The 27,404-nt window shown below is 38.3% G+C and overlaps 1 protein-coding gene across 1 annotated transcript in view; it reads left to right on the top strand.

Annotated features, from left to right (window-relative positions):
• SPEN (spen family transcriptional repressor) overlaps nt 1–27,404 on the top strand; it is an 86,426-nt gene that overhangs the window by 42,905 nt on the left and 16,117 nt on the right. The window contains exons 4-8 of the mRNA XM_079777530.1: nt 15,150–15,310; nt 17,593–17,793; nt 20,115–20,266; nt 24,875–25,000; nt 25,339–25,452. Of these exons, the coding sequence (XP_079633656.1) occupies nt 15,150–15,310; nt 17,593–17,793; nt 20,115–20,266; nt 24,875–25,000; nt 25,339–25,452 (754 nt within the window). The remainder of the gene's footprint in view (nt 1–15,149; nt 15,311–17,592; nt 17,794–20,114; nt 20,267–24,874; nt 25,001–25,338; nt 25,453–27,404) is intronic.

Genomic DNA, 27,404 nt, shown 5'->3' with positions numbered 1-27,404 from the left:
ACAAAGAAATTACTATTTTTACTTTTTTTAAGTGTACAGTTAGTGACATTAAGTACATTTACTTTGTTGTCTAACTATCATTACCAGCTATTTCCAGAACTTTTTCATCTTCCTAGACTGACACTGCATTCATTAAACAATTTTCCATTCTTCTATCCCCCAGTTCCTGGTAGCCACCCCTTCTATGTTCTGTCTCTATGAACTTGACTACTATAGGTACATCATAAATGGAATTATACAATATTTGTCCTTTTGTGTCTGGCTTATTTTATTTAGCATAATCTTTTAAAGATTCATCCATGCTATAGCAAATGTCAGAATTCTTTTCCTTTTTTTTTTTAATCCTCACCTGAGGATATGTTTTTTTATTGATTTTAGAGAGAGGAAGGGAAGGTGGGAGGTCGGGGTGGGGGGGGGGGAGAGAGAGAGAGGGAGAAAGAGAAATATTGATGTGAGAGAGAAACATCCATCAGTTGCCTCCTGTATGCACCCTGACTGGGGATCAAATCCACAACTTGGGTGTGTGCCCTGATTGGAATTGAACCCGACACCTTTTGGTATATGGGATGACGCTCCAACCAACTGAGCCACATTGGCCAGGCAGAATTTTTTTTTTCTGTGTAAGACTGAATACTACTACTTAAGGTTTTGGGGTGTTGGCTTTAATTATCCAGCCGATCATCCTGTGGATTAACTATTTTCATATTCCTTTTTTTTAACCCCACCCAAAGACTGTAATAAGCTTAAAAACATAAACTGCACTGTAATTGCATCCCAAACAGTTACTTGTACTTAATCTTTTGTGAGGAAGTTAACTTTATGTAGCATATTTATGCTTAATTTTAATATTTTTATTCTTTATTTTTTGAAATATGTTTTTATTGATTTCAGAGAGGAAGGGAGAGGGTGAGAGAGAGAGAAACATTAATGGTGAGAGAGAATCATTTTTTTAAAACATATTTTATTGATTTTTTACAGAGAGGAAGGGAGAGAGATAGAGAGTTAGAAACATCCATCAGCTGCCTCTTGCACACCCCCTACTGGGGATGTGCCCGCAACCAAGGTACATGCCCTTGACCGGAATCGAACCTGGGACCTTTCAGTCCGCAGGCTGACACTCTATCCACTGAGCCAAACCGGTTTCAGCGAGAGAGAATCATTGATCGGCTGCCTCCTGCACACCCCACATGGGATCGAGCTGGCATGTGCCCTGACCGGAAGTCAAATCCAGATCTTGTGGTTCATAGGTTGATGCTCAACCACTGAGCCACATAGACTGGGCTTTAAGCTCAATTTTAATCGTTATTCTCTGTCAAAATAAGATACCCATTAAAAAGTAGTCTTTCCCTAGCCAGTTTGGCTCACTGGATAGAGCATCGACCTGTGGACTGAAGGGTCCTGGGTTTGATTCTGGTCAAGGGCACTTACCTCGGTTGCAGGCTACTTCCCAGCCCAGGCCCTGGTCAGGGCGCGTGCAGGAGGGCGCGTTCATGTGTTTCTCTCACATCGATTTTTCTCTCTGTCTTTTCCTCTTTCACTCTCTAAAAATCGATGGAAAAATATCCTTGGGTGAGGATTTAAAAATAAATAAACAAACAAACAAACAAAATAAATAATAGTCTTTAGCCCTGGCTGGTGTGGCTCAGTTGGTTGAGCATCATCCCATGCAACAAAAGATCATCAGTTCAATTCCCAGTCAGGGCACATGCCTGGGTTGTGGGCTCTATCCCCAGTAGGGGGCATGCAGGAGGCAACCAATCTATCAATGTTTCTCTGTGTTCCTTTCTCTCTCTAAAATCAATAAAAACATATTAAAAAAAATAATGTTTAGCCCGGCCAGCATGGCCCAGTGGTTGAGCATGGACCTATGAACCAGGAGGACGAGGTTCGGTTCCTGGTCAGGGCACATGCCTGGGTTGTGAGCTTGATCCTCAGTAGGGAGCGTACAGAAGGCAAGACAATCGGTGATTCTCTCATCATTGATGTTTCTCTCTCTCCCTGTCCCTTCCTCTTTGAAATGAATATACCTACACTAATAAAAGAGTAAGATGCAAATTGACCATACCTTTATGATGCCCACCAGCCAAGCAGGAGTGAATATGCAAATTAACCCAACAAATAGGCAAATTAACCCACGATATTTGTTGGGTTAATTTGCATATGCAGGTGCCTCTCTGGGCTTCTGGGCAGCATGGGAAGGCAGAAAGGCAGCTCAGGGCCAGAGCAAAGGTGGTGCCGGCAGCCAGGGGAAGGAAGGCCCATTCTTGTACTAATCTTCATGCATTGGGCCTTTTGTGTGTGTGTGTGTGTGTGTGTGTGTGTGTGTGTGTGTGTGTAATAAAAAAAGTAGTCTTTACTAATTTTGTTTTTCCCATTTATATAAACCATTGGGCTTCAGAATAGGAAGAGAAATAGAACCAACTATTTTAATTACTGTGGTTGAATTTACCACTACTTTGGTGACCATGAACACTAAACCTATTTTCTCTTAATCTTACCTAACTATAAAGTAGAGCCAGTACCTGTCTAAGGTTTAGAAATGTTTGATAATTTAAAATACTTATTAGGTGAAAGCTAGATGGAAATTAGGACTCAAGAAAAAGATAATTTCTGAAGTCTAGATTTTCTACTGTACTTAGAAATCCTTAGGAAATAAATTAATTTTGTATATCAGCAATAAAAGCTGATGACAGCAAAAAGAAAAATTATTGCTGATGGATTATGATTCTCTTTTCTGCTTCTACCTTTGTGTAAAAGAGAAAGCTTTTCTCTTTTGTCAGTTTCACTCTGTTAATTCAGTTAATTAATTTAAAAAAAAAAAGTTTCCTCCCTTCCTCCCTCCCTTCCTCACTCCTCACTCCTCACTCCTCACTCCTTTCTACTCTCTAAAAATCAATGGAAAAAATATCCTTGGGTAAGGATAACAACAATAACAAAAAAATAGATTTTAAAAAATCGATCTTTTCCATTAGAAGTCTTTGTAGTTTCTAATGATAGAAGAAATCTGTGGACCAAAACAAAATAGAAATTAAAGTACAGGGAATATAATAAAAATACATTTTTTCTTTTTAATACATTAATACAGTTTTTCTAGGTATACTAAATTTGAAGAATTTAGACCACTTTTCATTAACTTTGGCTCTGAAGATCTAATTTGTCATTTATACAGTTGAGTCCTATAGTGCTTTCCCATATCTTTTGCAATATTTGGAGAATCACCAGTTAGAGATGAATCATTTCTGAAGAACTTTTACCTGGGTAAATTGGGTTGAGAGACCCCTTGATTCAGTAGAACCTCATTGAGACAAAGCAGCAGGTAGCCTGTTACATTGACTGGTTTGGAATCTCTCATCTTTTCCTAAGGAACAAAGAATCACTCACTTTATATTTTGCATCTTAGGTCATCTTTGTGTGTATGTGTGTGTGTGTTAAAATAACACACAATTAACCATTTTTTAAGTATATAGTTCAGTGATTTTAAGTACATTCTCATTGTTGTGCAACCATCACCACCATCCGTCCCTAGAACCTTTTCATCTTTCCAAACTGATGCTGTCTGTATCCATTTAACAACTCTCCATTCTTTTCCCCAAACCCTTAGCAGCCAGCATTTGACTTTCTGTCTGTATAATTTGACTTCTTTAGTTACCTCATATAAATTGAATCATACAGTGTTTGTCCTTTTGTGATTGGCTTATTTCACTTAGCATAATATACTCAAGATTCATCCAACTTTTGTAGCATATGTCAGGATATCCTTCTACTTTTAATATTCCACTGTATGTTGATACCACATTTTGTTTATGCGGTCATCTGTTGATGGCTACTTGGGTTGTTTCTACCTTTTGGCTATTACACATGCTATGAATGTGGATGTGCAATTGTCTATTCCAGTTCCTGCTTTCAGTTCTTTTTGTTATATACTCAGAAATGGAATTACTGAATCATATGGTACTTCTAATTTTTTGAGGAGCTGCTATACTGTTTCCATTTTACTGTCCTGCCAGCAATGCACAAGGAATCCAGTTTCTTTACATACTTGTTATATTCTGTTTTTTGATAGTAGCCATCCTCAGTGTGAAATGGTATCTCGTGGTTTTTATTTAAATTTCCCTAACAAGTATTCATGTTGAGCATCTTTTTGTGTGTGTTTTGGGCCATTTGTATATTTTCTTTGGAGAAATGTCTATTCAAGTTCAAAGGTGCCCATTTGCATCTGGTTTTGTGTGTGTGTTTTTTTGGCTATTGAGTCATATATTCTTTTTTTAAAAAAATACCCAAGGATATGTGTGGTGTTTTTGTTGTTATTTAAAAAAAAAAATTGATTTGGGAGAAAATGAAAAGGAGGAGGGGGAGGGAGGGAGAGAGGGGCAGAGAGAAAGAGAAAAACATCACTGTTAGAAACATGAATCTGTTGCCTCCTGTACATGCCCCAACTGGGGATTTGAACCAGCAACATGGGTGTGTGTCCTGATCAAAATCGAAACCAAAACATTTTTGGTGTAAATTTAAAATGTCACAAACAAACAAAAAAACCCATTAAGCTCTTTTTGCAAAATAGAAGTTTTACTAATTTCTTCTAAACATGGTACTTTGGTGAGGAAAAATTTGTGATTCTAAACTACCACCTTAAATCCCTGTGTTGAGAGTAAAGAAAGCTGTTATTGTGCTAAGAACCACTTGAATATGAATGGAATACTTTTCATTGATGTAAACCTCACTAGAAGAGGAGTAGCATTACTGATTATTTCATCCATCATTTGTTGAAAATTATAAAACAGTTTTGTTCACAAGTACTTTGACCTTGCAATTGAAGTGGCGAAGCACACATGATAAAAAAGTTATTTGGTGTTTTCTTTTTTGCTGTGTTTTTCAAAATTGAGTGATACCAGAATGTTTCAGATTCCAGTTTCCTCTTGAGTGTAATTTTCACAAGTGGGTTTTTTTTCACTCTTTCCCCCTGAGTTTCAGAGTTATTCAAAGATTTTTATAAAGTGGTACATTACTAATAAGGAAGAACAGTCACTTTAAGGGTCTCATGTTTGAATTGCCACTTAAAATGAGCATGTTGGGTTTTCATGTTGGGAAAGCAGTCAAGGAAATAATGTAGGTGTCAACTTTGGCACTAATTGACATTTGAGGCCAGAGAATTCTTTGTTGTGAGGACTGTCCGGTACATTGTAGGATGTTTAGCAGCACCCCTGGCCTCTATTCACTAGATGGCAGTAAGCCTTATCCCCACTCACAGTTGTGACAGCCAAAAATGTCCATTGGGGAGCAATCACCCCTATTAAGAGCTACTGATGTAGGTATTCCAGTGATAGGATTTGTGAATGAAAGAGAATAGTGTATCCAAAGACTCTGGACTTGGTTAGACATTTAATTTGGGGGAGGAGGGGAGTGTATATATTTTAATTTTGCTTTTGCTTCCATCCTAGAAAATGGTTCTTTTTTGTTTTTGTTTGTGTGTTTAAATCCTCTTCCACAAAGTTCTAGATAACAGGATCCATGAAGTGATTTTGTTTTTATAGATATCTGATTATTTTAGTCAGCTTATTAATATGTCTGTTATAGTTCTAGAACCTTAGTTAGAAGTCATTATATTTCTTGATAATTAAGTAATTAAAGAAGAAATACTTTGCAGTTTTCATTTCATGCTTAGATACTGAGTTTAGTTGATACCTATTTTACTGAGCTTGGTGTACTTTTCAGGGCATTAATTTCAATTGCTTGCACAATTCAAATCAATAATTTTTTTGGAGGTATCTCCATTACATATCAGACACCCTATCAGCCTCTGTGTTTACAAAGATGAATCCAGTGTTGAGCTTTCAAATGAGTAGCTTTGATACAGAGTGAAGAGATTTGAGATAGACACTGTAGTAAATGAGGCTCAGGAATATATAGCTAAAAAACCAATGCATGCTGTAGGTGGGGTGTAGATGTCAGGAACAGCTACAGAACAGGAGGTTAACATTAGAACTAATTCCTTGAAGTTAAGGCAGGCAAGGATGGACAGAAAGATGCCTTCAACAGGAATAGGTTTGGACAAGAGCCCTCATGTTTGTTATATGCTAGGCAGGGTGCTAATAAGCATTTTACAATCATAACTCACCACAGCCCTTCACAAGTGGTAGGTGTTATCACCATTTACATATAAGAAAATTAAGGATTAGAGAGGAAGTAAATTTAACCAAGGACTTATATCTAATAACTAGAGGCCTGTTGCACGAAGATTCGTGCAATAGACCTTCCTTCCCCTGGCTGTTGGCACTGGTTTTCCTCCGGCACCTGGGACCCAGGCCTTCGCTCTGGCTGCCGCCTTCCATCTTCGCTCTGGCCGGAGCCTTCAGTTTTCTCCGCCCCTCACCCTCTCCCTCATAGCAGGTGCCTGTGTATGCAAATTAACCCGCCATCTTTGTTGGGTTAATTTGCATAATCACCCTGATTGGCTGGTGGGCATCATGGAGGCATGACCAATTTGCATATTTCTCTTTTATTAGTGTAGATTTTTAAAAAGGCACCTGATTAGAAACTGGTTTAATGTTCTTATGTGAATAGATGATTACATTAGTGGATAGGGTAACAGGGTCATGACAAAGGAATGAGAAGGAGCAGCTAGTAAATTAGTTTGGGGTTATGCTGTAAAAGATCTCTCTCGATGAGGAATGTGGATTTTATCCTATAAGTATGTACTTGAGAAATGGATGGTAGGTATGAGGTAGGTGGAGAGTCAGAGAACCCTAGAGTTAGCAGGACCTTTGAAGGAAGGTCATGAAATCTGGTAACCCACTAGGGAAATTAAGTTTAGAGAGGCAAAATGAGGTGCCTTACTAGACCACACAGTTGAGTATTTCCTTCTTCATTTTCTTATAAAACACAGAGCCTTAGTCCAGGTTACATCACAAGTGGCAGAGTTGAAAATGGAATTGGAATCACATCAGGCTGTCTACAAACTGGTGGTTTGCTTTGTAACTTTCTGGGCTCAGGACACTTATATTCTTAAATTATTGAGTTCTTGTTTATTTTAGGTAATATCTATTGACATTTACCATACTAGAAACTAAAACATAAAAAAAATTATTGATTTTTTTAGGGAGAGAAACATTGATTTGTTCTACTTATTTATGTATTCATTGATTGATTCTTTTTTTAAAAAATATATATTTCATTGAGTTTTTTACAGAGAGGAAGGGAGAGGGATAGAGAGTTAGAAACATTGATGAGAGAGAAACACCGATCAGCTGCCTTCAGCACAACCCCCCCACTGGGGATGTGCCCGCAACCAAGGTACATGCCCCCGACTGGAATCGAACCTGGGACCCTTCAGTCCGCAGTCTGACGCTCTATCCACTGAGCCAAACCGGTTTTGGCTGGTTGATTCTTGTATGTGCTTTGACCAGGGATGGAACCCTCAACCTTGGCGTATCAAAACAATACTCTAACCCAATGGTCGGCAAACTCAGTCAACAGAGCCAAATATCAACAGTACAATGATTGAAATTTCTTTTGAGAGCCAGATTTTTTAAACTTAAACTTCTTCTAACGCCACTTCAAAAATAGACTTGCCCAGGCTGTGATATTTTGTGCAAGAGCCACAGTCAAGGGGCCAAAGAGCCGCATGTGGCTCACGAGCCGCAGTTTGCCGACCACGGCTCTAACCAACTGAGCTACTTGGCCATAGCTAGAAATTAAAACTTTAAAAAAATATACATTTTTATTGATTTGAGAGAGAGAGGGAGAAAAGGAGAGGGGGAGAGAGAGAAACATCAATAACAGAACCATTGATCAGCTACCTCCTACAATCCCCCTACTGAGGATCGAGCCTACAACCCTGGAATGCTGACCTCTTTGTGCATGGGATGAAGCTCAACCAACTGAGCCACACCAGCCAGGCAGAAATTAAAACTGTTAGGTTGAAATTTTTATTTAATTTATTTGACATGACTCTTTCTTTTTTAAAATTTTAATAGTTTATTTGATCAAAACTTAATTTGAATTGGGCAGTGCCAAAGCAGAAGTGATTAGAATATTCTACCAACAGGATATAGGGATTAGAGTTTTATAGAGAAAAGGTGGAAGCAAAGCAAGAAAATTATTTGTTTGGTTATAGCATAAGTGGCTGCCTAATTTGAAAAGTTCTAATAAGCTGTTTGTGACTGGCTATCCATAGGTTTGATATCTTAACCTTGAGGCATTTACAGTCTTAGGTCTTGATTTGCTTACATAGGCTGCTAAGGTATTAGAACCACCTCAGTCTAATGGTCTCCTTGTTTAATTTAAGAACTCCCCTTTTTGGTCATCTTCTCATACGTGAAATAATAACTAAAAATTGATATTAGTGCCACTCTTGTTCACTATTAGTTAAGTTGTTGAAATTTTTGTCTTCTTGTGAAACTCATACCTTTGAGAGGATATAGCCCACCAGGCATACTACAGTGATGACTTATCAGTTGGATAATACCAAGAGACAAGTATGTTCCTTTGTCAGGGTTTCCTGTGAATCAAACCAGTTGGTATCAAATAAATCAAAGAATGTACGTGAAGGAGCATCAACCTGTTTTAGCTTGTTCATTAGTTTCTTGTTTGCTATAGTACCAAAGGTGTTGATTCGGGTATTTGCTTATGGCACAGATTTATGGCTTGTTCAGCCAATAAGTAATCTAAAGCAATTCTATTATTTAAAACCACTTTGGCAAGAAATTCTAGAGACTTTAGTTGTGCAGCTATGGCCTTAGTGGTAGGTTTAGTGACAGTTGCCAGAGTTAAGGAGCATTGTCTACCTGTGCATTAACAGAGAGAACAAGCAAGTAGTGAAAAGGCAAAAGGCATAAAAATTTCATATGGAGATGAAGATCTTCATCCATAATCTTGGGAGAGCTGTCCTTTTTAAGATGTTGTCTGCGTCTGGGGAGGAACTTTCCTAATCAATTTTAATTTTAGATCTCTAGCTGGTATGATATAACCATTTAAAAATATATTTTTATTGGTTTTTGAAGAGAAGAAGGGAGAAGGAGAGACGTGACATTGATGTGAGAGTGGAACATCAATTGGCTGCGTCCTGCATGCACACTACCAGGAATTGAGCCTACAACCCAGGCATGTGCCCTGGCCAGGAATCAAACTGGTGACCTCTTGGTGCATGGGTCAACATTCAATCAACTGAGCCACACTGGCCATGGCATATACTAGTATATAACTATTTTTTAAAACAAAAGATAATGAGATGAGTGGCATTATCTTGTCTTTTTTTTTTTTTGGCAAATCTCTTTAATGCCTGATTCAATAAGATACCTAGATTCTCATAACCACTGTTGTATTCACACTGTGATTATACGTGTGTGTGTGAAGTCTACACAGAAAATCTGACCTCACATAGATATGTAATTGAAATAAGAAGAACCTTACAGACCCCTTAAAATGATCTTATGCCCCCCACCCCCATAGGTCCTCAAACCACATTTAGAGAACTGCTGCACTAAAAAGATAAGATCGTCTTGAAAATTTGGACATGTAAAAGAATGGATGTAGAGAGATTCTTACCTGGGGTAGGGATACATTGCATTTATGAAATTACATGGTTTCCCCTCCACATTTGATGGAAGTACCAAGGGCAGTGGGCACATTTGGATTTGCCCAAACCTGATGGAAAATCTGCATTTTGCATCTTTTCCCTCTTGACTCAAGCTTACTATTGATTATGTAGAGATAAAAAAAATTATTAGCTGCCTGATGGAAGAGAAGAGAGGTTTTGGCAAATTGTCACTTGAGATTATATCTGATTTTCATAAATGGATCCTCTTAACTGTTTTAAATGCAAAGTTTTCTAGTTGTTTTAATTGCTCCTCTTAAAAAAAAAGCCATTTATGCCAGATTTTCCCCTACTTAATTAGAGTAGTTGCTTTTTAATCTTCCAGTTGTAAAAACCAACATAGCTCTGGCCAGTGTTCTCGGTGTTTAGTGTCAGCCTACACACCAAAGGGTTGTGGGTTCGATTCCTGGTCAAATGCATGTACCTGGGTTGCAGGCTCGATCCCTGGCCCTGGTTAGGGCGAGTTCAGGAGGCAACCAATTGATGTCTCTCTCTCACATCGATGTGTCTCTCTTTTCCCCCTTCTTTCCCACTCTCTCCCTCCCACTCTCTCAAAAAATGAATGGGAAAAATGTCCTCCGGTGAGGATAAAAAAGAATAAAGAAGAACAACAAAAACATCCTACCTAATAATAGACAAATATGCAAATTGACCGCACAGTTGCTATGCCCAAGCCACGCCCACCAACCAATCAGGAAGAGTATGCAAATCACCCCAACCAAGATGGCAGTTAATTTGCATATCAAGACAGCATAGAAAAGAAGCCAAGAGCTGCAGAAGGGAGCAAAGCTGCGGAGAAGCAAGCAAGCCCGGGGGGGGGGGGGGAGGAGAAGGGAGGAGCCGGGGCGGGGGCGGGGGCGGGGGAGAAGGGAGAAAAGCAGGCGGGGCGGGGTAGAGTGCAGCAGGAAACCCTATTGCAGGATTCTTCCTGCAACGGGAACGCTAGTATTTATCATAATCAAATGTTTATAAATATTATAGGGATACAGATACAGAAGTCAGCCATTGGATGCTACTCTTGTATGTGAACAAATTTAGTCCTGAATTATCTTATAACTAGAGGCCCAATGCATGAAATTTGTGCAAGAGTAGGCCTTCCTTCCCCTGGCTGCTGGCACCGGCTTCCCTCTGGCACCCAGGACCCAGGCTTCCTTTGCAGCTCCGGCTTCATCCGGAAGGATGTCCAGTCTAATTAGCATATTATGCTTTTATTCTTATAGATTAGTATACCCAGTGCCTTGACATTTTCCATGTTAAGAGTCAACTGTTCACTGTAGTTCTGTGTATAAAATGGCTGTAGGGACAGGAATAGTTGATTATTTAACACCATAATTGTGTTTAAGAGAGTCCTGGCATCCCATATTCCGTTTGATTATCAATAACTAGAGGCCCGGTGCATGAAATTTCAGCCCGGCCTGACCACCAGGGGGCAGCCCGGCCTGTGCCCTCTCGCTCCCCATGGGGAGCGGGCCTAAGCCGGCAGTCGGACATCCCTTTCATAGTCCAGGACCCCTTGCTCCTTACTGCCCTCCTGCAACAGAGGTGTGAGAGGCTCCTGCCACCACTGCTGCACTTGCCCGCCATGAGCCCAGCTTCTGGCTGAGCGGCGCTCCCCCTGTGGGAGTGCACTGACCACCAGGGGGCAGTTCCTGTGTTGAGCGTCTGCTCCCTGGTGGTCAGTGCGCGTCATAGTGACCAGTCGTTCTGTCATTCGGTCAATTGCAGATTAGCTTTTTATTATATAGGACTAGAGGCCCGGTGCATGAAAATTCATGCACTGGAGGGGGGGTCCCTCAGCCTGGCCTGCCCCCTCTCACAGTCCGGGAGCCCTCGGGCGGGAGGCGACCTGGTGATCAGGGGAAGGCGATGCCCTCATCACACCTCTGCTGCTGCCACTGCTGGCAGCGCAAGCCTCAGCCGGCCCTGGTTACCTGAGCCTCGGGTGGCCCTGGGCGGCTGGGCAGCTGCCATCTTGGGCACCGCCATCTTTGAGGGCATGGCAGTCAATTAGCATATTCCCTCCTTATTGGCTGTGGGCACCACCATCTTTGTGAGGGCATGATGGTTAATTAGCATATTCCCTCTATATTAGATAGAATAATTATGCAGCCTGGCCAGTGTGGCTCAGTGGTTGAATGTTGGGAGATTGAACCTGCAATCTTGGTGTATCAGGAGGACACTCTAACCAACTGAGCTACCTGGCCAGGGCTCAGTAGTTGTATATCATTTTATCATTTGGCAATTCATTTTAAAGCCTTTCCCCCTTTCTAGTTATCACTTTAGATTGGTCAGCAGATAATTCTACCAGTTAAGTCTTACATCTTGTTTCAAAATTGGTGTGGTAGCAGGGAATTCACCAAGATTGTGATGATATTTATAGCAAATCTATTATCTATGACAATTTTGTGTTGTTTTTTTAAATTTTTTTATTGATATCAGAGAGAGGAAGGGAGAGGGAGAGAGATAGAGACATCAGTGATGAGAGAGAATCATTGATCGGCTGTCTGCATGCCCCTGACTGGAGATTGAGCCTACAACTCAGGCATGTACCCTTGACTGGAATCAAACCCGGGACTCTTCAGTCCACAGGCTGATGCTTTACTCACTGAGCAAAACCAGCTAGGACTATGACAATTTTGTCCTCAAAAATTATTGTTATCGTTGATTGATCACCTTCCTCCATTACTTTTTGTTAATATATTTTTATTGATTTTAGAGAGGAAGGGGAGGGAGAGAGAGATGGAAACATCAGTAATGAGAGAGAATCATCGATTGGCTACCTCCTGCACGCCCCTTATTGAGGACTGAGCCCGCAACCTGGGCATGTGCTCTGACTGGGAATCGAAATGTGACCTTCTGATTCATAGGTTGACGCTCAACCACTGAGCCGCACAGGCCGGGCTTCCTCCATTTTTATATTACAGACTTTTACCGAACTTTGTTTTTGTTGTCTCATTAATCATATCAAAAGCCAGAAATTTTGCTCTTATTTGTTTGTTTATTTATCCACTATTGCTAAGGGATTTTGATGTATATAATATTGGTACCATTGTTATTAAAGAAATTTCCTTAATGGTTATTTTATTCATTGGAATTAAGTATAACATTCTATACTGTAGTCATTTGGTGGCCTTGTGAATAATCTTGTATTGGTTGAAGTACTTAGTACATATAACAAACATTTTCTCCTGTATTAAAACAGAATATTAATTTTGTTAACCTTTAATTTGAATGAAAATATAGTATTCTATTCACTTAGTACTAGTAACACTACTTTTGTTGAATGATCCAGGAAAAAAATTTTTTATATAGAAGGGAAAATTGAAGCCCTTTCATTTATAGGAGGCCTGTCAGTGATTTGTTCTATCTGGAGGCTTTTATTCCTAGTAGTTTGTATTTAGGAGCTCACATACCTCCTTTTGCCCTCACTGGCATAGGTTTATTTCCCTATGTTTCAAACTGCAGAAAGATCTGATAACCTCATTAAGTTTTTATTTTTATGTCTTAGCACGTGAAAGCTAAATAAAAATGCTATGTGAGTGCTCAGTTATAACACCTTGTGTTCTTAAAATATTTATTTTTTTAAAAAAGCAGTAGCAAATTTGTCTCAGATCCTAGGGTTGGATTTATTAATCAGACTGGCTTAAAGATGGTCTTGGATATGAGAGCTGTAGTCTTAGTACCAATGATAAAACTATCAAGTCTTTTCTCTACCAAGTGTGTTTAAGCACCTGGCTGGTATGACTCAGTGGTTGAGCGTCAACCCATGAACCCTGTTATTTTCTGGTCAGGGCACATGCCCGGGTTGCGGGCTTGATCCCTGGTGGGGGATGTACGGGAGGCAGCTGATCCATGTCTCTCTTTCATCAATGTTTCTATCTCTATATTCCTCTCTCTTCCTTTCTCTCTAAAATCAATATATTTGAAACCAAACATATTTTTAAGAAATGGGTTAACCTTTCAGAGTTATATAGAGATAAGTCTTCCACAACAGGAAGGTGTGAGTATGAAGCAAAATTTCAGAAACCTGTAAATAGCTTTTTATTAATCTATTTGAGAAGGCTATGAAAGAACTTAAAACCACTGCAGTCATGCACATCCAGCACTAAAGAGAATTTTATTATTTATTTATTTTAAATATATTTTTATTGATTTCAGAGAGCAGGGGAGAGGGAGAGAGAAACATCAATGATGAGAGTCATTGATCAGCTGCCTCCTGCCTACTGGGGATTGAGCCTGCAACCTGGGCATGTGCCCTTGACCAGAATCGAACCTAGGACCCTTCAGTCCACAGACTGACACTGTATCCACTGAGCCAAACTAGCTAGGGCCTAAAGAGAATTTTATATTCCTCATTTAGTTTTTAGGCATAATAAGCTTGCTTAAATAGCTCTCTCTTGATCTGACCATGTTGGTAATATTTTTTCTTTGTCTTTCAGTTGTCTTCCCATTTGAGGATTGTATTAAATTGAAGAGAGTAATCAATTTCATTGACTTTGATTTTTCACATTATTCACAAAGATCCTAAACTAGTAAGACTCAAGTAACTCACATAATATTTCTTTATTACACCTTCAAAAATTTTTAAAATTAAAATTACCTGGGAAATTATTTTGGATATTTTCCTAAAAATTAATTTATGCATGAGGTGTAGTGGTAGTAGTAATAGTAATAGAGCAGTGCTACTTCATTATTGAATGCTGTCATATTCCAAACTCTCTAAGCCTATGGGTTATTACTTTTATTTTATTTTTGTTAATCCTCACCCGAGGATATTTTTCCCATTGATTTTTATTTTTAGAAAGAGTGGAAAGGAGGGAGGGAGAGAGGGAGAGAGAGAGAGAAAGAGGGAGAGAGAGAAACATTGATGTGAGACACATCGATTGGTTGTCTCCAGTATGCACCCCAACTGGGGCTGAGGATGGAACCTGCAACCCAGCTATGTGCCCTTGCTTGTCTGGGAATCGAACCCAAGACCCTTTGTGTGTGTGCCGATGCTCTAACCACCGACCCATGCCAGCCAGGGCAACCTGTGGGTTATTTTATTTAATTCCTAACTATGAGATAGATACTATTATTATTATTTCTGTTTTACAGATGTGTAAACTGAGGCTTTAGTAAGAGCTTAAATGACTTGTCCAAGAGTACCTGCTGTATGTCTAAGCTAAGATTTGGAATTGATGTCTCTGAATCAATAACCCATATATCCCCTATTCTATTATTATTATGACGCTTAAGTGAATTGTGTTCATTAGTCTTATTTACTTGGAAAAATTATTCAAATTTTGCACTCAAGAATGAAACATTTGCCTTTAGGTGGCATGTGGTAGTGTAAAAGATTGTTTATTTTGCCTCCACATTGCCAGGCCACTGTTTGCTGTGTTCTGCTATCTCTGAAGGTACAGTATGAAATGGATGTGGATAAGGTAGGGCATCCTAAAGTCTCAGACCTAAAGTTTAGACCTTTTAATTGTTGCCACTTGTTGATTCTAAGAAGTTTTATATGCTACAGGATTTTGTTTCTCTTCTCACTGAAGTTTTTTTTGCCCTTCTGCAGCACTGATTCTAGCAGTAGTTCAAGTGATGACTCTCCAGCCCGGTCAGTTCAATCTGCAGCAGTCCCCGCACCCACTTCCCAGTTGCTTTCATCCCTGGAAAAAGATGAGCCCCGTAAAAGTTTTGGGATCAAAGTTCAGAATCTTCCAGTACGCTCTACAGGTAAAAACTATACTTTTCTCTCTGTTGCTGTTGGGGAATGAGAGACTAAGCAACTTGAATTCTATACTTCGTTGTGACAACAAGCTTTTTTTTTATGGTGGTTTTTTAAAAAATTGATTTCAGAGAGCGGAAGGGAGAGAGAGAGAGGGAGAAACATAAACGATGAGAGAGTATCTTTGATTGGCTGCCTCCTGCATGCCTCCTACCGGGGACTGTGCGAGAAACCCCAGCATGTGCCCTGACTGAGAATCATACATGACCTCCTGGTTCATGGGTCAGTGTGCAACCACTGAGCAACAATGGCCAGGCATAGCAAGCTTTTTAAAAAAATTTTGTTTTTCATCACCATTTATTTCCGCTATGCCCTCTTACTCCACTCCCCCCTCCCAATCATTACATTGTTGTCCATGTCCATGAGTTCTCTCTCTCTCTCTTTTTTTTTTTTTTTTACTTTGCTCCATCCCTCTAACTCTTCCCCTCCTGCACACAAGCTTTATTCTTGTGGTTCATTAACATCTAATGCCATGTAAGAAAAAGCAAGTGATTATTATAATTTTATGTAGTGTCTAGGTTGTTACATATTTAATCCAGCCTAGTGTCTAGGCTGGATTAAATATTTTAATATTAGGGGAAATTTGTTATGATGAAAATGTAGAAATACTATTTTTAGTTAGATTTATTATATTGCTCTGGAGTCCTATGTTATGTGAAATAACTTTAGACATAAAATTATGATAGGAAACCCATTTCAAAAAATTAAGAGTTTGCCTGGCTGGCATGGCTCAGTGATTGAGAGTCAACCTATGAACCAGGAAGTTACAGTTCAATTCTCGGTCAGCACATATGCCTGGGTTGCTGTCTTGATCCCCAGTAGGGGCGTGCAGGAGGCAGCCAATCAATGGTTCTCTCTCATCATCATCAATGTTTCTATCTCTCTGCCTCTCTCTTCCTCTCTGAAATCAACAAAAATATATTTTAAAAAATATTAAGAGTTTAAATGAGGAAAATCATGAATAATGGAAAAGTCTAGTGAAAAGCTATACTGTAGTCTTTCCTTTACTCCTGGTATTTTAAATTGACAATAATAATACTGTTACTCCTACATTAGGCATATTACCTATGTAAACAACATATGTATGGTCAAAACGAAAAAGACCAAACTAAGTATTTCTTGGCTAAGTGCATTTCAGTGATTACTTAAATTACTTATTAAAACAGCCTATAGCCCCACTGGTGTGGCTTAGTGTCGAACTATGAACCAGGTCGTCACAGTTCGATTCCTGGTCAGGTCATGTGCCTGGGTTGCTGGCTTGATCCCCAGTGTGGGCATGCATGAGGCAGCCAATCAGTGATTCTCTCTCATCATTATTGTTTCTATCTCTCTGTCCTCCTCCCTTCCTCTAAAAAATAAAATAAAATAAAACAGCCTATAAAATCTGCATACCAGGTTTGTGAATAGAGATATTGAGACACAAATGTTGATCTTTTGATTTAGATTACTTGGTAATTTAGGAATAGACAAGGATAAAATTGGCTTGTCTTTTTATATAATCTTGATTCTTCTGATGAAGCAAATTAACACAGGACCCCCAGATGGCATGATTCATCTGTAAAATGCCTGAAAGTTGTTTAGGATGTTGCATGCCACTTCCCACACATTTTTTATCATTGACACGATGCTTGGGAAGCTAGAAGTATGGTTTTCTTTTTAAAATCTTTAAAAGTTTTATATGTTGTTTTCATGTATGTAAAGTTTTTATTATGAAAGTTTTAAAAATATTTTTTATTGATTTCAGAGAGGGAGGGAGAAATAGATCAATGAGGAATGGAAAGGGAGAGAGAAATAGAAAGATCAATGATAAAAAAGAATCATTGCTTGGCTACCTCCTGTATGCACCCCACTGGGGATCGACCCTGCAACCCAGGCATGTGCCGTGAGTAGGAATTGAACTGTGACCTCCTGGCTCATAGGTTGATGCTCAATCACTGAGCCACACCAGCCGGGCGAAAGTTTTAAACATAACCAAAAGTAGGAGTAGCAAAATGAACTCTTCTTACACTATACTCCAGATTAAAAAAAAAAAAAATCTTCTAATACTCAGTTTATTTCAGAATTTTACAGTAATCTCCAAAATGCTTTTTAGAGTTATTGTGTTTGAAAACATAATGTTTTAATGCTAACAAAACTTAGGTTAAAAATCAGGCTAATAATTTAGTATCTTACTTAATGAGTTGTAACTAAATTAGAAAAATAAGCAACTTGTTTTTATTTGGGGATTTAGATACAAGCCTTAAAGATGGCCTTTTCCATGAATTTAAGAAATTTGGAAAGGTGACTTCAGTGCAAATACATGGAGCTTCAGAAGAGAGGTATGGCCTGGTATTCTTTCGACAGCAAGAGGACCAAGAAAAAGCATTGACTGCATCAAAAGGAAAACTTTTTTTTGGCATGCAGATTGAAGTAACAGCATGGATAGGGCCAGGTAAGAGAAAAGGAATTTGTGTAATTTGTATTCCAGCCCATGAAACAGCAGCATACTATCCTAAATGTGGATACTAATCCAGCTTTATTTATTGTTCAGCTTAATAAACTATGTTGTTTTAGTTAGGGAGGGTAAAAATTGTTGTTTCTATAAGGGAGGAATGCTGACTTAAATTTTTTTTTTTGGACTGATTTATTGGTTGCTTCTTGTATGTGCCCTGACCAGGGATTGAACCCACAATCTTGCATGTCAGGACAACGCTCTTACCAATTGAGCTAGCCAGCCAGGGCAGAAATGCTGACTTTTAACAGGAGTGACTGAAAGGCAGAGTTTAGCCCCTTATTGCGTCCTGCTTTCCCAAAAGGATTAACTTGATTGAGATAAGGAAATAGTTCCTAGGAGAATAACAACAGAATTATCCTAAATTAAATTTGAAAATAAACTACTTGTTGTATGGATTTGAGGGGCTAGTTAGACCAGTTTTATTTCCATTATGCCCAGCACAATTGGATCTGTTATTCTATCTTCCACGACCTTAAAGATAGTGACAGAAAAGCAGGGCTTAGTGTGACCCATTGAGAATTTCAAGGGGTCATTTTATTAGCTTGAACTTACCTGAAAGGCCTATTGTAGGGCAGGAAGTCTTCTCAGGCATGGCTGGGGCCAATGTTTCTCCAGTTTAGAATCACCTGCAGTGCTTGTTTAAAATGCAGACTCTTGGACCCTACACCAGCTTGCTGGTTCAGAATTCACATATGCATGTTTGGGAACCCCTAATTTAAGGCATCTTGTGAGTAAATTTGTAAAGGAATGAATAGAAATGTTAAAATTATACAGTCCTATTATGTAGCTGAGATGAACTTTAAGACTAAACTTTGAGCTTTGAATTTATAAGGTAAACATAGCTCATTTTCTTAGTTACTTACTTTATTAGACAATTAAGAGGAAAAATAATATTCCTGAAAAGAATGTTATTTGTGTATTAAAACAGGCACAGAGGTGTTAGAGTGAATAATGTAAAATGTGCATAATTTTGTGATAAAACACTAATTCAGAGGAATATTATCTTTTCAAGAGATTTATAGGTTATGTCTTCATGTTCCCACTTCTCTGCCAGTTTTGAGATACTGCCCTAAGTTATACTGGGTTAAGAGCAGTTCTTATTTAACACATTTGGAACTATATTTAGAATGTCATCTATTCTTGAGGAACTGACATATATAATTAGTGAGGATCTTATATAAGTAGTGAGGATCTAATTTAGGGTCATTATTGAGAGCTGATTAACTGATATCCAAGTGGTGGGACTGGCTCGAGATTTTTACAGTAAAAAAATATTTTATCTAAAACATTTACCTAAAACCCAGGATGTAATTGGGTTTTAATCACCTACCAGTGAAGATTTTGAGAAGTTTGGTTAATTTCAAGCATAGGAAAGCTGAAGCTACCTTTTCAAGATGGGACAACATGAAACACCTGTTTAATGGGATATTTGAAAGCAATCAAATTTGAGTATAGAGACTTGGTTGGAATTCTGCTGTTGGATGATTTGTCATAAATGTTTTGTATTGAAATGTATGGAGCTGATTTCTTCTTTAGGTCAAGCACCTCTTGGAATTGGACATTAAATAAGGGCTTTTGATCATAAGAAATAGAAACCTGAAGAGTCATTTAGTCTTTTTCTAGTTGTCATTGAGGTCTGTACAACACCAAAAGAAGATATTTCATAAGTGTTGTTTCAGTCCGTTACCATGCAAGTATTATTCTTGTATCTAAAATTTGCTGCATTGAGACAGGCATTTGGGTTGTGTTGATTATGATTAGTATGACAAATGTAAAATCTTAAGTATTTCATAAAATGTTGAAAGTAAATTAAATAATGAAGCTGGACTGATTTCAGCTGATTTTTATGTATAGTTTATACTCCACATTGAGAGCCTGCAACATAATTTTGGAACTTAAGATTAGGCTAAAATAATTATCATTTTTCCTGGGGTTTAAAATATATTTCTGTGTTAAGCGATTATTTTTTCAAACAAATCAACTTGCAGATTGAAATTCCGTCCACTTTCCTATTTGAAAAATCAAAGTGTTACTTCCCCCTACTTTTGGGACAAGTTCGTTAGCCTTTGTATTCTTCTTTTACTTTGGCGTTAATAAGAGCCATTTCTGAAGGTGTGTATAATTTTTCAGATTGTATGAGTACCCAAGCCCAATGTTTCAGAGATTTATTTTCTTAAATGTAGATTTCCCCCTATGATATATAAATACACATCAAAACACTCTCTTCTCTTTTTACTCTGCCCCCATCCCACTTATAGAAACAGAAAGTGAAAATGAATTTCGCCCTTTGGATGAAAGGATAGATGAATTTCATCCCAAAGCAACAAGAACCCTCTTTATTGGCAACCTTGAAAAAACCACTACTTACCATGATCTGCGAAACATCTTCCAGCGCTTTGGTGAAATTGTGGTATGTTGCTTTTTACAATAAAAACAGTTTTAGGTCTTTTTCATAAGACAAAGCAAAGTTACAGATTTATATTTGGAAAGATAATATTTAGATGGTGTAATGAATGTTTTTTTAATTTGTCCTATGTGTTTTTAACTCTTGCTAAAACATGATCTAGCAAAACCCATTGGAGAGTATTTATGTATGTATGTAAAAATGCGTAATGTATATTTCTCTTTATTTTGTTTACATATATATTTTCCTATCCAGTTTTTCTATCTTCCTTTTTCTATTGGGTGCTGTTTCAGTGTCATCTCTAGTCCTGTGGATTGAAAGGGAAATCTGGAAGAGAAAATATATTTGTAAGAAAGAATCAGAATAGTGTATGATTATTGTGTTACTACGGTGCTCATCAGAAAGTACCTTGGGATTACTAGAACATGGATATCATGCTGGAAGCTCATTTCTATTTTGAAATTTTAATTAGAATCACTTTTTATATTAGGCAAGTCATAGCTAGGTTTAGGAGTAGAAGGGTTTTTCTGTTCCCTATGGCTCAAAACTTGAGTCAGTTTATAGTGAAAATAGTTTGGCCTGGCTGGTGTGGCTCAGTGGTTGAGCATCGGCCCATGAACCAGGAGGTCACGGTTTGATTTGGTTTGATTTCCCGTCAGGACACATGCCTGGGTTTCGAGCTTGATCCCCAGTGTGGGGCGTGCAAGAGGCAGCTGATCAATGATTCTCTGTCATCATTGATGTTTCTATTTCTCTTTCCCTCTCCCTTCCTCTCTCTGAAATCAATAAAAACCTATTTTAAAAAAAATTTTGATTATTAAAAACATAGTTTGGTTACAGCTCTTGGGATATACTGTTTTTTGTTTTTAATTTTATTAAAAAATTTTAAAAATCTGCATTGTTTAAAGTATTACATATGTCCCTTTTTCCCCCCCATTGTTCCCTTATAGGGGGATGTACTTTTGTGTTTTGTGATTGAAAAAATAGGGAAGTTACTTCTAAAAATTTTTAGACTTTCTTTATATTAATAATAAAGAAGTTGCCCTAGTGTATTTGTACTTTGCAGAGTTTAAAAATGTTATAGGTAGGAATAGCTCTTACTGATCTTTCAGATGTGTGTGTGTCCTTTTGTCTGTCTATCCATCTATCTTATATACCAGCAATTTTTAACCTTTTTCATCTCATGGAATCCATAAACTAATTACTAAAATTCTGCAGCACACAAAAAAATAATTTTGATTCATTCACACCAAACAACTATTGTATTAGCTGTTGTCATTTTTTAATTTGACAATCTGAAGGAAAAGAGGTCAGTGCCGCTCACTAAATAGGCAGGTATTGCATGTTTTAAAAACTGTATGGCAGCCCTGGCCAGTGTGGCTCACTTGATTAAGTGTCCTCCCATGTACCAAAAGGTCACCGGTTGGATTCCTCACATGTTTGGGTCATGGGATAGAGATCTAGTAAGGGTTCGCTAGAGGCAGAATTGATGTTTCTCTCTCTCCCTTCCTCTCTCTCTCTCTCTCAAATCAATAAAAAACATATAAAAAAAATTCTTGCAGCACACTAATTGTGCCTCTTATAACACACCAATTGAAAAAATAACTGTTATACACTAATGCGCTAAGCAAAGGATCCATTTATTTACTTATTCATTCATTCATTCATTCATTTATTTTCCTCACCTGAAGATATTTTTTCCATTGATTTCTAGAGAGAGTGTGAGGGAGGTAGGAGAGGGAGAGAGAGAGAAACATCAATGTGAGAGAGATATATATCATTTGGCTGCCTCCTGCATATACCCCTACGGAGGCAACCGAGGTACATACCCTTGACTGGGAATGAAACCCACGGCTCTTCTGTCCACAGGCCAATGTTCTAACCACTGAGCAAATTGGCCAGAGGGAGGGGTCCCCCCTTTTTTTAAATGGCATAATCTAGTCCTGTGATTAAAACATTATTTGTGCCTATGGCTGATTTAAACCTCATTTTACTCGAGGTGAGGGGGTGGGGCAAGAGAATGAAGTGGTTGGTAGAAAGTAAAGAAAAAGCAGAGATAATATATTTAGAGAAATATGCCAGCAAAATATTCATCTTACTCTTTCTCTAAATTATTTTGATTTTTAAAGTTCTTTTATTTTTTTATGTGTGTAGTGTTGTACTCTAATTCTATTTCTATTGCCTATCTAGATGAGTGACTTGGAGTTCACATTCCTATCTGAACTTCAGCTTTTTCTGCCTTGGCATTCATGAGTCTATGAATTGATAAAGCTTTCAGATATACTTTTATTCAAATGTAGATGCTACTTTAAATTTTGGAGGGGTATAAAAACTTTTATTTGGACACATGGGCACATTTTTATCACCAAGGTTGCTAAAATTAGAATAGTTGTGTTTGAGAGCTATGCTTCTCACTAAGGAGGACATATCAGTATTCTTTTTGGAAACCATAATATCATCATGTTTGCAATTGCTCTTGGTTATCACTATTTTAATGAAACACAAACTTTGGGGAAATAGTCTGATAATAGATTATGCTATAGCCAGAAAGAACCTAGTAGTTAGTAAGTCTACCCACCATATTCTTTGGAGATTGTTTCTCTTCAATAGAGTTATCCTGGGTTATTATTGCATTCTACTTAATAGTGAAAATCAAAGTGAATGCTTACCATTACTTACAATGATTTTGAGTATAAATTATTGTGTGTTTTTTTTTTTTAAAGGACCCACCATACAGCTTTTAAATACATTCATTTTGCTGTTTCAGGTTTTGATTATTGATTTGTGACTGTTAAGGAGGCTTAGATAATCATAATACTTACTCTGCAATATATGGTCCAGGTGATTATTGTTTAAGTCAATGTTTTGCCCTCCAAGTGTCTGGTTTCTCTGGACCATTCTCCTGTGTAAGCTAGGTTCTTTTTCATTACCTTCTCTAGGCAGGATCAGTCTGAATGGGACTATAGGTTTTGAGCATTCCAAAGAGATGTGGTGTTCCTTTATAGAGTTTTTCTTTAATCCAGGGATGGTGTTCTGATGCATTTTCACAAAGTAATTTAGTTATTTATATATCTACTAGAGGCCCAGTGCACAAAATTCCTACATAGGGGTGGGGTGTGTGTGTCCCTCAGCCCAGCCTGCACCCTCTCCAGTCTGGGACCCCTTGAGGGATGTCTGACTGCCCGTTTAGGCCCAATCCCACCAGATTGGGCCTAAACGGGCAGTCAGACATCCCTCTTACAATCCAGGACTGCTGGCTCCCAACCGCTGTCTGCCTGATTATCCCTAACCACTTCTGCCTGCCAGCCTGATCAACACCTAACTGCTCCCCTGTCAGCCCGATTGCCCCTTACTGCCCTCCCTTGCCAGCCTGGTTGCCCCTAACTGCCCTCCCCTGCTGGCCTGGGTGCCCCCAACTGCCCTCCCCTGTAGGCCTGGTCTCCCCCCTGATTACCCCTCCCCTGCAGGCCTGGTCGCTCCCAACTTTCCTCCCCTGCTGGCCTGATTGCCCACAACTGCCCTCCCCTGCCGGCCATCTTGTGGCGGCCATCTTGTGTCCACATGGGGCGGCCATCTTTGACCACATGGGGGCGGCCTTCTTGTGTGTTGGAGTGATGGTTAATTTGCATATTATCTCTTTTTATATAGGATTCATATTGGATATGAGAGATCATTACCATATTTATCAATCACCAGGCTTGGTTCAGTGAGATATACTGATAGAATGAGACTTCTATTTTAGAATTGCATATTTTAAATCACTTTTGAAAACTTGATTTCTTTGTTATTTTTACTCTTCTCAAATATTATTAATATTATTTTAGCTTTTATTTTTATTTATTCCATCACCATTATCCCCTCTGTGCCCTCTTTCACCTCCATCACCCCTCTGCCTCTTCATCCCACAATCATCACACTGTTGTCCATGTCCATGAGTTCTCTCTTTTATTTTTTCCTTTTTTGCTCAATTCCTCCACCCACCCCCAACACAGATAGTATTTATTTATTTATTTAATATATATTGATTTTAGAGGAAGGGAGAGATAAAAACATCAATGATGAGAGAGAATCATTGATTGGCTTCCTCCTGCATGCCCCCCACTGGGGATCAAGCCCGCAACCTAGGCATGTGCCCTTGACCAGAATTGAACCTGTGACCCTTCAGTCCACAGGCTGATCCACTGAGCCAAACCAGCAAGGGCCAGATAGTATATTTTAAATGGCCTGTCCCTAGTAAGTCCTTCAGATACTGCAGAATTATTTTTTAGGTTTTCATAAAATAGGCTGACTTTTCTTCACTATCATACATTTTTCTTAAAACAGGTAGTATAAATTTCAAATTTTGAGTTGTAGTGCAGTTGGTCTTCTGCAGAGAGATTCATGGGAAAGATTTCGTGGTTTGTGATTACAAATGCTGTTATATAGGTTTTTAGACTAATTTATAGTTTCATGAAGATGTACAATTTTAACTAATAAAATTATTTTTGAGAATATGACTATTTAGAGAAATATATACCTCATATGGACTTGGTTTATTTTGATTTATTTTCTTGTTGAAAATAAATTTCTGATTACTTTTTTGTATTATTAAGTGGTATCCATTGGCCTTTTCAGGATATTGATATTAAAAAAGTTAATGGAGTTCCTCAGTATGCATTTTTGCAATACTGTGATATTGCCAGCGTTTGTAAGGCTATTAAGAAGATGGATGGGGAATACCTTGGAAATAACCGCCTTAAGGTAAAGAAATTTGCGTAAGTTATTGTACTGTTATGATTTTTAAGATTTGGAGGTGTTTTGGTTTTTTTGCATATGTCTCATTAAGTTTTCAGTAATACTGTTAGATAACCTAAAGGTGGTACATTTCTGCATTCTCATTCTGTTATACTATAATCTAAATTAAGACTTGCTTCTTTAGGCAGGATTACTTTTTTTGTAAGTTTTTACTTGATATAACCCAATGGTTTCCACTTGAGATGTTGCTTTGACGAGATTCCTACAGAAGACAGGTTTTCTCAGAATTCTGTAGTTGAATAATTGGTGACTTTACTGACAGAAATTTCGCCTTTTATATTCAGCTGGGTTTTGGAAAGAGCATGCCTACAAACTGCGTGTGGTTAGATGGGCTTTCTGCAAATGTGTCGGATCAATATTTAACACGACATTTCTGCCGATATGGGCCTGTGATAAAGGTAGGTGGGAGGTTTTGGTATGTAGTTTAAAGCTACTTCTGACTCTTTTTCTGGATTTTCTGTCCTTTCATTCTCAATTTCTAGTGCCAACTTTTTCTTTTCTTTAATAACTCATACATTAAAATTCTCTTTTCTAAAATTTGGCCTAGAAGGGCAGCTCATCTATATTAGCTTATGATATGAATATTTTGAAAAACTATTTTGAACCAGCTGAGATGATTAATTTTGAAACTAATGTACACACTACTGTTAAATAGAATGTTTCTTAGAGATTTTTATAATTTATCTCACAGTAAAATTAAGACAGTCTTTTTAAAAAAATATATTTTTATTGATTTCAGAGAGGAAGGGAAGGGAGAGAGAGCTAGAAACATCAATGATGAGAGAGAATCATTGATCGGCTGCCTCCTGCACGCCCCCCACTGGGGACTGAGCCTGCAACCCGGGCATGTGCCCTTGACCAAGAATCAAACCCGGGACCCTTCAGCCCATAGGCCGACGCTCTATCCACTGAGCCAAACCGTCTAGGGCTTTTTTTTTTTTTTTTTAATGTATATTTTTATTGATTTCAGAGAGGAATGGAGAGAGAGAGAAATGTCAATGAAGAGAGAGAATCATTGATCGGCTGCCTCCTGCATGACCCACACTGGGGATTGAGCCCACAACCTGGGCATGTTCCTTGATCAGGAATCGAACCGTGACTTCCTGGTTCATAGGTCAATGCTCAACCACTGACATTGCCAGCTGGGCAAAATTAGACAGTCTTATTACATAACTAGAGGCTCGGTGCACGAAATTCATGAATGCGTAGGGTCCCTAGGCCTGGCCTGCGATCAGGGCCAATCAGGGCCTTCCTTCCCCTGGCTGCTAGCTGGGGCCTTCCTTTGTTCCACGCTACCCCCTCGTGGTCAGCGCACGTCATAGCGAGTGGTTGAACTCCCGGTCAGTCAAACTCCCAAGAGGACAATTTGCATATTAGCTGTTTATTATATAGGATTGTTCATATTCACACTAATATGTAATTAGACTTGATTTTTTTTAAATGATGATAACTTTATCGAGACAGTCACACAACAGAATATTCATCTAATCAATGTTTATGTAACAGACCCACAAACAAAACAAGAAAACGATCTCTGGCCTCATTCCATTATGTAAAGGTAAAGCTTTTCAAAAAGCAGATTTACACTGTGGTGGACATGATGCATAATTTTGACATTTCTTTAAATGTAGCTTTTGTTGATTGGAGAAATACACGTTAAAGACTGCTAGTTTAAATAAAAATCCAACAGCTAAGATGGTAGTGGCACTTATGACTAAGAGTCACTAAAATTTTTTGTTGATCCAGTACTCTTTACATTTTTTTCTCTCTGCCAAGAGTATTGATATATTTTTTTGATTTTTTTTTTTTTAGCTAAAACTAGAATGCTTACTTAAATGTAGCAGGTTTTCAAATAACATTGTTTTGTTCCATGTCATTTCATTATAATGTTGATGAGATGATGTTGGAACTCTTGCTTAGCCTGTGGTAAAATTTGTTTTATTATATGTCATTTTGCTTAAAGTCACAGAATCTATAACGATGTTAAAGTGGACAGTATTCAGTCAATGTGGAAAATAAAGTAAAATACAGAAAAACAAAATAAAGGAATACCTCAAGCCACAGTAGCCATGATTCTACACAACTTCTTATTGTTTTCACAACAATATGCATCATCAGGAAAAGCCTGAAATTTTTTATAGAATAAAATGTGTATAAGTAGCCCTAGCTGGTTTGGTTCAGTGGATAGAACTTCAGCCTGCTGACTGAAGGATCCCAGGTTCAATTCAGGTCAAGAACATGTATCTTAGTTGCAGGCTTGATCCCCATGCACGAGGCAGCCAATCAATGTGTCTCTCTTTCTGTCTCTTCCCCTCCACTCTCTCTAAAAATCAATGGGAAAATATCATTG

The sequence above is a fragment of the Cnephaeus nilssonii genome (genome assembly GCF_951640355.1).
Source record: "Cnephaeus nilssonii genome assembly, chromosome: 7".
Taxonomy (NCBI): Eukaryota; Metazoa; Chordata; class Mammalia; order Chiroptera; family Vespertilionidae; genus Cnephaeus; species Cnephaeus nilssonii.
Note: the sequence above shows the minus strand (reverse complement) of the source record. Positions and strands in the feature narration are given on the sequence as shown.